General features: G+C 40.9%; 3 protein-coding genes across 3 annotated transcripts in view; 2 read left to right on the top strand and 1 right to left on the bottom strand.

The window, feature by feature from the left end:
• The first annotated feature begins 2,376 nt into the window (after nt 1-2,376).
• hax1 (HCLS1 associated protein X-1) lies at nt 2,377-4,860 on the top strand. The gene is made up of 7 exons (XM_035681700.1): nt 2,377-2,554; nt 2,867-3,135; nt 3,372-3,592; nt 3,679-3,742; nt 3,831-3,964; nt 4,185-4,305; nt 4,393-4,860. Exons 1-7 carry the CDS (start codon nt 2,490-2,492, stop codon nt 4,464-4,466), a joined length of 948 nt encoding a protein of 315 aa, XP_035537593.1. The 5' UTR covers nt 2,377-2,489; the 3' UTR covers nt 4,467-4,860.
• Nucleotides 4,861-7,204: 2,344 nt separating this feature from the next.
• aqp10b (aquaporin 10b) lies at nt 7,205-10,354 on the top strand. The gene is given in 7 exon segments (XM_035681322.1): nt 7,205-7,353; nt 7,355-7,496; nt 8,253-8,379; nt 8,719-8,856; nt 9,025-9,143; nt 9,229-9,446; nt 9,984-10,354. Coding segments are annotated over 7 exon segments (1,104 nt in total). The 3' UTR covers nt 10,195-10,354.
• Nucleotides 10,355-10,754: 400 nt separating this feature from the next.
• The window catches only part of znf687b (zinc finger protein 687b), a gene marked incomplete in the record, with an annotated part of 10,101 nt that continues 7,322 nt past the window's right edge, over nt 10,755-13,533 (bottom strand). The window contains 2 exon segments of the mRNA XM_035681381.1: nt 10,755-12,712; nt 13,194-13,281. Of these exon segments, the coding sequence (XP_035537274.1) occupies nt 12,104-12,712; nt 13,194-13,281 (697 nt within the window).

Consider the following 13,533-nt stretch of genomic DNA (forward strand, 5'->3'; position numbering starts at 1 on the left):
CTTTTTTTTTTCTTACTGATGGGGAGGAATGAAGTAATATCTGAAGGTGGGGGGACAGGCTGGTTTTGTATTTCTCACCCTCAACTCCCCACCTCTTAATTTTGGTGGAAACTCTTCCCTCCCACACAAAATACCCAAACACAATAATTTGCTTAATTGCTGTTAAGGTTTTTTTTTTTTTTTCATTTTTATGTCGTTTTAAGTTTGAAGAAACAATTCTCTAAATTGGTAGAGTTGTGAAGTTTATTTTTTACCAAATATAGATATATTATATATAAAGACATATAAGCAAGCTCACTGGCTTGGACTGTGAGGAAAGTGTGTTTGTCATGTGACTGCGTGCATGTTTGTACACACAGGGCCGTGGGTTGTGTACTGTGCTTTGTTTTCTGCCTAGCACAGGATTTTTTCATTATCCAACACTTGTACAGTAACTGTTCTCATGAATTCTAAATATGTTGCATTAAGGTCACACCTATTCTGCAAGAGATCTTGAGAATGATTTCCAAGGCCAATACACACCCAGTCTGCCTTCCAGTGTGTTTTATTTTGTTTCTGAGGCCCCCCCACCTCCTCCCTGCTCCACCACCTGTCCCCCATCATAAGGAAACCTGCAACATTGAATACTGATGGACAGAATTGTACTATGGGTTTTTTTTTTTTTTTTTGTCAGTGATTTATTTTTTCTTTTTGTACTGTGCGTTTTAAAAAAAAAAAATTTAAATGGATAAACTTGTCTTGTACATATATAAAAAAACACAAGTACTGTAGTCCCTGTTTGTTCGATGGCTTTCTCCTTTCCCTTCTCAAATCCTTGCAGACTTGTTAGCTTTTTGTTTCATATATTTTTTTTATTTTGTAAAAATATATAAATATTAAGTAAATAAACAAGAAAAAGACATTTTCATCATTTTGGATGTGAATGTCTTTTAAGAAACTATATTTGTTTCTCATGTGGCTTGTAAATACAGCGGCATCCCTTCTTTCAACAGTTCGACTGATGTGCAGTGTTTGTGTGTTGCTGAAGGCTTTAATTCATCTCATGGCTACATCTCAACACTAATTCACTGATAGTTTATATCAGTGGAACAGTGAATTGACAAGAAGCAGCTTGTCACAAAGTGTTGGGCACAACTGAAACGGTCTGACTCAGAGGCTTTAGGTTTAGTTTCTGTTATAGACCTGAGTTATCTAACAGACTCCAGAGGATCAGCGTTACCAATTTAAACTCCAAACGCAGCACTTCTCCAGACATCTGCCTTTTGTTTGTTAACAAGCTTTGGAATGCACTCTTTGCATCTAAATCACCTGTTTTTATGTGACTGACAGCGAGCTGAACGGGTCTGACTAGCTGAATGTCTAGTATGTCACCTTAATACTTAATGCTGCCATTTACATTTCCGAAATAATGAACAGCCAAATATTCACATACTCAGTAGTCGTGTCAACATTGAGCCATGCTGCTGGTCCTGACAACCGACTAACATACATGGTATCTTCATGAGGGGTTGTAGCTTATGCATTAGATTGTGATGTGAAAAAGCATTGCAGGCCACTAATCGGTATTCAAACAGCTGACAGGGTGTAAAGAAAACACATCAGCTCTATGTGGCGAAAAAGACTCCCATTGGCTGTGTTTAGAATAGAATAGAATGCCCTTTTTATTGTCCTATACACTCATGTACAATGAAAGATTAAAAGCCAACTCCAATTAGCAGTGCAAAAACAGTAAGAAATTAAAAATAGAAGTATCATACAGTGACATAAAGGTTAATAGTGCAAAAAAGGGGAAGATATAGGTGACAGTCTGAGTATGTACATTTGTAAAATAATATATTGGTGATGTTATACAGATTGTTAAATATATATATATATATTGTACATTATGGTATGGGATATTGCACATTGTATGGTATTGCACAGTAGGTAAGGTTTTTAAGTGTATAATAGTGACTGCAGAGAGTCCGGGGGTGGTTGAAATCAGTGCATGTGAGAGTTCAGGGTGGTTACTGCATATTTCTATAGTAATAAATACCTAATACAGACAGTTAGCTATCACATAAATGAGCTTACATTGGTAATAGTGCACACACTCCTGTTAGCTGGGTTTTTACTGACACAATGTGAGCTGGAACTTCTGGAACGTTAAAGACGCTTGGAGATGGAACGCCGTTGCTAGGGAACATGTTTAAACCTCTCAACGTCTCCTATTTAACACACTAATGTTAAACACCATCGTTTCAATCTTATAAATATATATATATATATTACTGTCAATGGTTTTAATATTAAAACTGGTAATTTCTGCTGCGCATTCTTTCTGTTATTTACGGTAAAGTAGCATTACGACTGGTTGCGTCATTCTGAAGTATCTGGAACACTTTACGACACTGTTGACAACTGAGGCTTTCGTTGTATCAAGTGGGCACCTGCTGCTCGTGCGTTTTATGTGTAGTTATGATTTAATTTTCCACCGCAGCTGTCATTAAATGAGTGTTTTTGATTTATTCCGCGGGTTCTTCGGAGTACCTGGAGGCCAGTATCGTGGCCGACGGTGAGTTTGCGCACACAGACTCTGAGCTAAGCTAAGAGAAGTTCGCTAACTGCGTCGCAGCCCGTTGGGTTAGTTAGGTTAGGTAATGAAAACGGCTTTAGTCACAAGATTAGTGTTTCTCCGCCAGGCTGACCGCAGGGGTCCCTCAGCTGGCAGGGTGGCAGTTTTATTTAGGCTTAGAGTGACCTCGGAATTAATACGATTGAGTACTTTAAGGTCTATTAACGTAACTAAGTTGCCACTTGACATAACGCCATTTAATTCTCAATATACGTTCAGTGACACTCACATCTCACTGTAATCATGTGACAGGGACCCCTTCTTTGATGCTATGACTCGTGATGACGACGACGACGATGATGATGACGACGATGATGACCAAGAAGATGGATTCTACTATGATGGCTTCCGGGGGGACCAGCAGGACCCCTTTGACAGTGCCTTGAGGTTTGGCTTCAGCGTTGGCCCCAACGGGATGAGGATCCAGGAGCCTCCAGTCTTTGGCCACGTCTTCAGGGAGATGGAGGAGATTTTCTCCCAGCTGGGCCGCTGGGAAGGACAGCCAGGGTCTGGACAAGATGGTACGAAAACCGGTACTGTTCAGGCTCTCTTTTCTAGACTTAGAAGTTATTATTTGTGGCATTGATTTAAACCAGGTTTTCAGGGGACCCTCTTCGCCACAGGACCTCAAGATCAGGTAATAGAACAAGACACACCTACCAGGAGAGCCTCATCATGTTGGCTGTAGAAGTGATCACACACAGTAAGCCTGACAGGGGGACGCCCAGCAGTTGGTAATCTGTCCCGTATGTTGTAGGTGTTCCCAGCATCATGCCACCACCTCGGGACGGAGAAGAGAGGTTCGAAAGGGGATCCAGTGGAAACCCCCTGAGAGATTTTATGCTCAAATCCCAAGACAGCGATCCACAAGGACCCCAAGCAGGCCCACCCAGAGAGCCCAGAAATGATGGCCACCCTTCCTATGAGTCGCCAGAGATTCCCAGCTCACCGTTCCATGGCTGGACTCCTTTTTCAAAGGTGAAAGAAGATGTTTTCTCTTAGTTTTCTATCAATACTTTGTTTCTGTGGCATCATGAAGTGTNNTTTTTATGTTTCATTCATAGTTTAATGATATTTTGAGAAAGGGGCAACATAAAGGTCCAGAGGAGGAGCGCAAAGAAGACCGAGGTAGGTGATATTTTAAATTATTCAGTAAATGAACTCTATTATTTTGCCCTGTGTTCCCCGCTGATTTCCACGTTCCCATCCGTTCCAGATCTGGACTCTGCAGTGTCCTCTCAGGGTCTGAATCAGATTCTGACACCACCTGCTGGCCAGGAACCGAACCAACCCAGGACCCGATCATTCTTCCAGTCAGTCACCGTCACCAAGGTGATGAAACCTGACGGGGTGAGAGAAACAGTTGATTTTGTCTCATTATAACTCATACACTGATGTACTTTTGTGTTTAATGGACAGTTGAAGGGACCCGGTTAAGCCCAGTGGGTGGAACGTGACTGTAGTACTGCCAGGGTCTGACAAATGATGATTGCTAGAGAAAACCTCCTAAAAATATTTACAAATTAACTATTTATATCTTAAATTGTGGTTCTGTTTTGATGTCTGTCAGACTGTAGAGGAGCGGCGAACAGTTAGAAACAGCCAAGGCAAAGAGGAGATCACAGTGACCCGGTCAGGGGGTCCCGGTAGCCTGGAAGGACCAGACCATCAGACTGGATCTGTCATACCAGGTCCGTCTACACATACTGTAGCTGCTGATACTGATGGTTAAAAAATAAATTAGTAGTTGATGTAATACATTTTTGTTTCTATTCCAGGTGGACAGAATCCTTTTTCGGACATGCGGGATGATGACTCATTATTTTCCAAGTTCTTTGGGGGATTTAAATAAGATGTGAAGTGAAATATATTCTCTGGACGGGTTGAACGTAGCGTTTTGTTTCGTTTCAGTCTATGAGTGTTTCTCTAGAGCTGTGAGTTTGCATATTTGTAGGATATATACATAATGTGGACAGAACACTTGCATGACCTACAATTGCCAAAATGAATGTGTTGGATTATCGTTTCTGGGCTGTTTTTAAAGTAACACCAGAGTTTCCTACTGACCACGTACCTGTAGACTATAAACTGCCAATCCCGAAAGACTCGTGATTCTGACAGTTTGAGACACATCCCTCACTAAACAGTTCACAATTCCATATTTTATTTTTTGAATTCTCTGTAGGATACGTTTGTATGAATGTGAGTGTGTGATATGTCAAATAAAGAGAGAGAGTCTTAATATATTTACATAGTTGGTTTTTTGTGTTTGTTCGTTTTTTACCTATTTAAAAGAAGACTAACTCTTGAAATGAATGCACCATCTTAAAAGAAAAGGTTGAAAAAGTAATAAAAACACATTGTACTCGATACATTTAGAGGTTTTGCTGCTACAACCCTGCTAGGTCTGTTATGACCATTAGCTTGTGGTGGCTAATGTTAGCAAACTTTAGATCAGTTTCAATCAATTATTATTAGTGGCTGCTGTTTAGCCAAAGTTACATAGTGTCACTTTAACATCATTTGCAAACAGATATCCAATACTCTAGTATTTTATTATTTATTGTACAAACTAAGTTAACCCTCTGGTTTCACGAGCTAGCGACCGTTACACTCTAAAGAAGAGATATTTCTTTAAAAAGGAGGGTTTCTAGATATATACTGAGTCTGCATGAATGCTTACCCTACCTATCCTGTTTTTGTATTTCAGTTTTTTTTTTGTGTATGCAAAAACTCAAATTAAAATTTGTGCTATTTTTGTATCCTTTTGTTTATTTCTAGCCAAAACTAAAATGTGTGTGAATTAACTGCATTAACTGGAAGGGACATTGGTGTATTTTCTCCACCCGTAGCTTTTATCTTTCACACTAACATCATTCTGTTATTATTCAGTGCCCTCCTGGATATTAAAGGCCTCCTTGCATTGAGTAAACAAACTGGTTTGGACAGAGCAGCTGTAAAGTGTGTACCTAATAAGCAGGAGGACATTCGACAAGTTGGTTTAAACATTTTATATCCAAGTTTACTGTTAACTATTATATTGTTATTGTGCTGGAGGGAATTTCCAACATTAGATGCCAGTGAACTGAAGTGAAAGATAAGCTGACAGTAAAAAGTCTTTTCGGTTCTTGAAGTGCCTTTGTGTGGCATGTGGTTTTTGCCAGGCTGATAACAGTCTTAACCTCTAAAAGCATGTTCTGATCCTTATCAGGCGCAATATATGGATGACTGCAATCTATTCATCTCCCCGTGTTATTTGGCTTATTCCACCTTCATCATCCCTCTTCTTCTTCTTCTCCACTTTCTCAGTCCTCCTCAGTAATGGTATATATTAATAGATATGACCTGGATTCAGGTTTGTGGTTTCAGTGCTTCAGCAATGATGTCTTTGATACAGAAAGAAAGATAATTCATGTTTAACTAAAACATTTGTTAAAACAACATGCTCTTTCATGTGGGAAATATCAAAAGGTCTCAGTGTTCTGGTTACTTCTCATGTTCTGACACATCTGCATTCACGAGAGGGGTGGAGATAAAAGTACGGTGGAGTTTGTCTTTGAAAGATGAGCTGTACACTGTACACAGAGTGAACTGTCGTTGCAAACCATTTTCACAGCCACTACACAGGATGTTGTTCACTCTGGTATCCTTCAGTTTAAATAATGTACAGGGTTTGTGTTTCCTGTGTGGACCCATTTTTGCATGTTTTATAAGGCTAAGATGATCCATCCCTGCGGTCTAAACTTATCTTCTCCGTTATAACTTTATAGATTGTCATCTTGTTACTGATCCGAGGCCTTACAGGTCAATAGCAATAGCTTTTTGATATGCACACTGTATCTAAATCTCATTATGGATAACAGAGTCCTGATAGTGGCTGAACAAAACAAATCTGTCTCAACAATCTTATCAATGTTGCATAAAACAAAGGTTCAAAATACCCAAATAGAAACTACATAAAGAACATTTAAGCAACTTTATTTATTAAAAAGTGGTCCCATGCCATTGGATGCACGTATAACATATTCACACCCTTTGAAATCAGATCTAGTCTAGCTTCCCTTTTCATTCCTCCTCTGTTTTTTCCCTTTCTGAAGGAAAGGTTATCTCCACAGGAAACCAGTGACTTTGTCAGCTGCCGAGGCTTTAGGAGCATAAAATAGAGATGAAATATCTTATGGAAGATGTGATTACACTATACTACACTCTGACTGTCTTGTATTACACTAATACTTTAAAAGATTGTTATTTTATTCTATAAGTAGTGTAAAATCTACAATTCAAGCTCTGTCACTTATCTGTCTCTCAGGACTGTTCAGGACGTATTACTGACAAAGAGATTTCATCTCTTATCAGCTATATTATGCTGTGTACATTTATACAGATTGTGAAAAAATATAAACATTTTGTTTGGATTTCTTGGACACACAGATCATGTTTGCATTCAGAGAAGAAGAGAAGAAGAGATGTAACAACCAATCAAACGAGAGGAACAATCAGAGCCAATTCCAATCAAGTGAAATCACAGCAAACCTACAGAGTGAGCCAGTCAGTGTTTTTCATCATGTCAGCCGTGATTTCGGTATCAGGATGTCCTACAAAGTGAACTACTCTCCCCTCCTGCATGCACACACACCACCACCTCAGCAATGCCATAAAGTGTGTGACGTAGCCTACAGCTCCAGTATGAAAGGGCAAACTCTGCTCAGCAGGTCAGACAGTGCAGTCAAACCGACCTCATGTCCCGGCTCTGAGAGCTCACCTGTGGCCGGACAGTGCAGAGGAAATCTCAGGGATGGAGAGGCTGCTGAGGAAATGTCAGATCAGAAACCAACTGGTCAGGGAGTGCTTGGCTGAATGCCTTGGAGTCTACGTCCTGATTGTAAGTGTATTTCTTTTATGGATCTAAACTAAAGTTAGTTGCAAGAGGCACTTTGGTTTAGAAGTACCACATGTGGATCATTTTCTAATGCATCCATTTGTCAAAGTGCTCCCTTTTTAAATGTGCTTGAATATTTAAAATGCTTAAATGGATTAGACACAGCTTTTGCATTTAATTGAATAAGACGTAAACTACAGAAAACAATGATTTTCTCCTCCACCGGTTCATCCAAATTCATACTTAATCAGTAAACTCAAGCAGCAAGTATTTAACAGTTTCCTAAAATGATTACATGCTTACTCTCTTGTTCTTGGAGCAGCTGGTGAGTCCACACAATGGATAACCAAAGGACTTTGGCCTGAAACAAAGACAGAAAGAATAAAACAGAGTGCCAGTGAGTGAGTGAGTGAGTGAATGAGGGGGAGGATGGGTGAGGATGGGTGAGAATGGGTAGTGTAAGTTTTGCACATCAGTGATTTGGAGTTTGTTTGTTTATCTTACCTGTCAGAGCAATGAACATTTACAACCCAAACCATAAAGCAGGTTTCTTTTTTAATGACGTTCATAAAAAAATATTATTCCAAGGTAACAGTGTTTCATTCAGTTTCATCACATCTGGAATACTGTAACTAAAAAACACATTGTAAACTCATGCATATTGTTTCAGATTTTTTGTTTTACTGCTCTCTACCCTTTATGTTTGCTTCCAGGTTGTTATATTCTACTAATACAGCTCTTCGTTTCATGTAATTGCAGCTGTTTGGATGTGGCTCTGTTGCCCAAGTGACTACAACTCAAGATAAGAAGGGGCAGTACCTGTCAATCAATCTGGGTTTTGCTCTGGGGGTAACATTTGGGGTGTTTGTGTCTCGTGGAGTCTCAGGTGAGGGTCTCATGTTTGGAAAAGAACACAGTAAAAGTGCCCTTTCAGTTGCCCCCTGGTAGATAAAACATGATACCCTCCAGTGGACCTCCAGTGGACAAAACTTTGTGAATTCCTGATCCTGACTAAGTTGTTATCATAAATGCATCACATATTTTTTTCACCTCTGCCCCTCAAACAGTTTAACTTTGCCTATATCATATATAAAAATATTACCTTTACTAATAGTGCAGGTCAAAACTTCTTGACAGTAGATTATATGTCTAGGTGACAAAAGAATATATCATCCATGAAATGTTAAATTACAGACTTACACTCTTTATTATTTTCATCCATAAGGTGCCCATCTGAACCCAGCTGTATCTCTGAGCTTGTGCGTTTTGGGCAGACATCCCTGGATAAAGCTACCTTTCTACATCTTCTTCCAAGTGTTTGGGGCCTTTCTGGCTGCAGCCACTGTTGGCCTGCAGCACTATGGTGAGTTTTCAACAATGATCACATCACACTATCTGTAATAGAACACTAGAAGTACAAGAAATGTACTATAGGACTACTATAGGACAGTTCATATTACTGGATAAGGATGGCACTATCTCATAAAAAGATCAACGTATGTAGATTGTGTGTGTGATGCAATGTTTGCAGATGCCATTCAGGCGTACAGCGGAGGTGAGCTGACGGTGACGGGCCCCACTGCCACAGCAGGCATATTCTCCACCTACCCAGCTGACTACCTCAGTGTGTGGGGAGGTGTCGTGGACCAGGTCAGCTTTTTGTTTTTTCAACCAGGAAATGTAACTTTTTTTTCAGTCCAGTGAAGTTTTACTTAACAATTCACATGTTTTCCAGGTGATAGGCACAGCTGCACTGCTGCTGTGTGTCCTGGCTCTTGGGGACCAGAGGAACAGCTCCATCCCTGATGGTCTTCATCCTGTACTGGTGGGAGCAGCTGTGCTTGTTATTGGCATCTCGATGGGCGCCAACAGCGGCTACGCACTTAACCCGGCCAGGGATTTAGGACCTCGGTTGTTCACGTACATCGGTGGCTGGGGAGTCAATGTTTTCAAGTTAGTGGTTTCAGTATTTAAAGCCCTCAAGCAGCAAATCTTTTTTTTCTCCTTGTTCCTCCAGTTGGATGTTTGAGCTTTACTGTGCAGAATGATATATGTGCAGAGTTTACAACTAAAAGGATGTTTTCACATTCACAAGTTTCTATGAGCATGATTTATGACACCACAAATAGTTTGGAAGTCAACTTTGGTCCAGTATGCAACTTACACACGTGTGATGTTGAAACCTGAAGCCACCAGTGCACATACACTGAGAATTGGCTTTACAGTGAAGTAGGAGACATCTTACGTCCCACAGGAAAACTTAAAGAATGAACAAAATTTTCATATTCATAGATTGTGTCATTTTTAATGATTAATTATAGAAGTAGGAGATGCCTTTTTAAGGATGTTAAAGTGGAAATGATCAGACACACATCATTGTTCCAAGCAGACTATTTGTGTATTTGTACACATCTTAATACATATCTGGAGGGGATCTTTAAATGATGTAATTTCCATTTCTGATTGTATGTAACCCCACTGTCTTTGCAGGGCTGGAGGTGGTTGGTGGTGGGTGCCCATAGTGGCTCCCTGTGTCGGGGCGCTGTTGGGAACACTGATTTATGAGCTGATGATTGAAGTCCACCATCCTGGCAGTCCGCCGGAGCTCCAGGCCTCATGTCAGGAGGCCACTGAGGGCAAGACGGGGCTGGAGCTGGAGGGGGTGGAGCAAGACTGTGAAAAACCCAGTAGTAAAATGTAGTGGTGAACTACGAGTCATGTATACAGAAAATGCTATTTAAGTGTGAATGTGTGATACCCACTGAAGCTGTCTGTGTTTTAATGTCTGAGACTGATTTATTGGAATAAGTAGATTGATTCTGATTGCACAAAACTTGTTTATAAAGCATGAATCGTACTGACTTTGGTGACTCTCCTGGCTTTTCCTCTAGCGCCACCAGCAGGTCAAAGTTTTCAAGTTGACATTTGTGGTTTTGAGTGAAATGTCTCAACAACTATTTAATGAATCCCCAGGATGAATTCTAATGACTTTGGTTATTCCCTGACATTTCTTCTAGCCAAACTTTTAATTTGTCCAATACTATGATTTATGACCATATGCTTGCAGAATCTTAGGTTTGTGATTGCGAGGATGTTAGCATTTCACCACCACTGTGCCTACGTACAGCCTCACAGTCTTGTTAATGATATAAATTCTAGGTGAGTGCAATATGAACAGAGGACTTTGTAAACCGAAGCTGTAGACACAGTTCTTAACGTGACCTTGAACTCTGCAGATGAACCCACTGCACCAATCAACCGTCTCTTTTACACATTTATTTTCGAAACAGCACAAAAAGTGTATGGCATTTTCAGCAAGCAGACCACAACCATGGAAAAGAAAATGACATGAAGTTTCCACTACTGAGCTATATAAATATGATATCATGACATATAAAAGATACAAACAAAAAAAATCCACTCATAGGCCATGGAGGCTGTTTTTGAAACATACAAAAGAAATGTGAATACAGCAAGCACTGATTCTGTAGATAAAAAAGAACCGTCTCAAAGAGATAAACATTTGTATTCATACACATTAAGACAACACAACCCCCACGCGCTCCCTCCGCTTTGTAATTACAATGTATAGCTACCTCTGGGGGGAATTCTTTTTCTTTTAAACTTGAAATTGTTTGGAAAAAAAGGGAACAGTACAAGTACAAATACTATACGTATTCACATTATCATAGCAAGTTACTAAAACCAAACGCTTTCTTTTAGTGTAACTATATGTATTTACATGGCAAAACTCGTACACATATACTACTGGCAGGAAGCCTGACCTCTCCTCTTCTTCTAGCTTAACGATTAACAACATCACACATTATTCACACTACACAGGTTACAGCCCTCCAGTAACCTCGTCTCCTAATGAAATGCTTTCAGAGATTCTCGCCTCGTGTCTCTGCTGCGGGTCAATCGCACCACGTCTGGTAAGATTTGACGCGACCGTCTCGCACACATACCAACAGCAGTAATGTGTTTCGTATAAATAAATATCATAGCAACATAAAAATCAGTGTCAAATTCTCCAAACACTCCCCTTCATGCTTCAGACGTCTTGAGATCTTGGCTTGAGGTCAGTTTTGCCAGCCTCAGGAGCTGTTAAAACTGACCTAATGCCGGGGGAAAATGAGCATGAATACCGTGAACAATGCGAAGTACAAAAATATCGGCACTACAGCTGTCAGGAGTACAGTGGGAGGTGTATGTATTTAAGTGTGTTAGATGACAAAACAGGCAAGTGGCTACAGTCAGTGCAGAGTGAGAGTAAAATGGAAGGACAAGACGTATTAGACAGTATGGCTAATATATAAATGCTTTACTCGGGGCGGGGGCGCTGTTCAGGAGCCTTTCCACTCTTTACTCAAGAGTCTATCACAGGTGTGTTTAGTTAAGTGACCAGTAACATGATCAAACATGCAATTACAATTGCACAGAAGAGGTGCCATAGATAGATTAAAACTGTTTATGGTGACTAAAAAAACTGCCCAGTAAGCAGCTCTGTTTCATCTCAGGATCAACATTCATATTCTACAGCCTCTCGCCTCCGTCACGACTCCTCATGTAGACGATCTGTCAGTCTTAGAGGACTCCCTCCCCCCCGTCTACTGGGGCTTGTCTGTCTTGTGTGCGGTGAGGAAGGCCATGCCGTGGGTCCTGAAGTGGGTGTTGAGGTCTGAGGCCTTGTCGAAACGCCGACCGCACACCTTACAGCTCAGATTACCGTCTCCGTCCTCACCCAGCGCCTGAGGGGAGCCGGCGGGCGAGCCGTCGGGAGAGCCTTGAGCGCGCGGGGTGCCGCGGTCTGCGTCGCTCTGTGTGTCCCGCACGCGGTGAGTGATAAAGCGGTGCCTGCTGAGAGAGCCGGCTGACGCGAAGCAGACGCCGCACTGCAGGCACTGGAAGGAGGCGGTGTCGGCCCGATGCTGGGGGATGTGGCGCTGAAACTCCGCGCCGTCCTCGGTGGAGAAGCCGCAGGGGACGCAACGGAAGATGTTGTCTTCCTCTTCCAGCTCGTTTGGCGCCAGCGATGTGGATGCAATGGACCCCCTGGTTCTCTTTGCAGGACCTGCCCCATCCTCGCCATCCTCTGTGGCGTTTTCTTCCTCGTCTCCTGTCCTGCCTCCAGGAGGTCCGCCCTCGCCGTCTTGTTCTGAGGAGCTACCTGGTCCTTCACCCCCTGTGGCTGCACGCTTCCTGGTCATGGGGGGACCCTGAGGAAACAAAAAGGGAAAGAAACTAAACTTTTATATGGGGGAATTTATATCTTTGTGAACACTATTGCCGAACCCCAGTTCCATACTACATCTAATTAATAACAAAAACAATTTAAAATTATATAGCCTGTGCAACCAAAACCAAACAAACACACAAATTATACAAAATACTAGATACAATATGCCCATATTAATATACTATTTAAACTGGCAGGTGATATGCATCATCACCTGCATTTTATTCTTATTTTTCCAGCTTTGAGCATCTTTCCAGTTCCTATTTGCATTGCATTGTGGGACAATAGTGTATCAACAGCATTTTTTAGCATACATACATTCTTTTTAAGTTAACTTAATTTAGTCAGTTTCCCAGTTTGAACACTACGTACCCAAAACAGAATTACTATGGAGTTGGGGCTTTAGAATACAACTCAGACCCGAGCCTGTTAATGAGACACAATGAACGGTTTTGACTCACCTGTCCATCTGTGGTTCTGTGATGGAGCCGAATATGTTTGTCCAGTAAGAACCGACTGCCAAAGGTGCGTTTGCCTTCTGTGCAATATCTGAAAAATAATTACAGAGGGTTAAATCACTTCATCCAGCACTGTCATTACACCAGATTATAGAAATAATCTAGGCCTGATTAATACCAAATAAAATAATAATAAAAATTAAAAATCTATATATTTTTTTAACTAATAACACATCACTTAAAACATCTATTTTGATACAGATCGCTTAGATACATACTTATGCATTTTGTCAGTGCTCTCTGGTGGACAAACTATGTAATGGTCAAGTCAATTTTATTTATA

Source organism: Morone saxatilis, unplaced genomic scaffold, assembly GCF_004916995.1.
Source record: "Morone saxatilis isolate NCDOM2014 unplaced genomic scaffold, NCSU_SB_2.0 Contig9, whole genome shotgun sequence".
Lineage (NCBI taxonomy): Eukaryota > Metazoa > Chordata > Actinopteri > Moronidae > Morone > Morone saxatilis.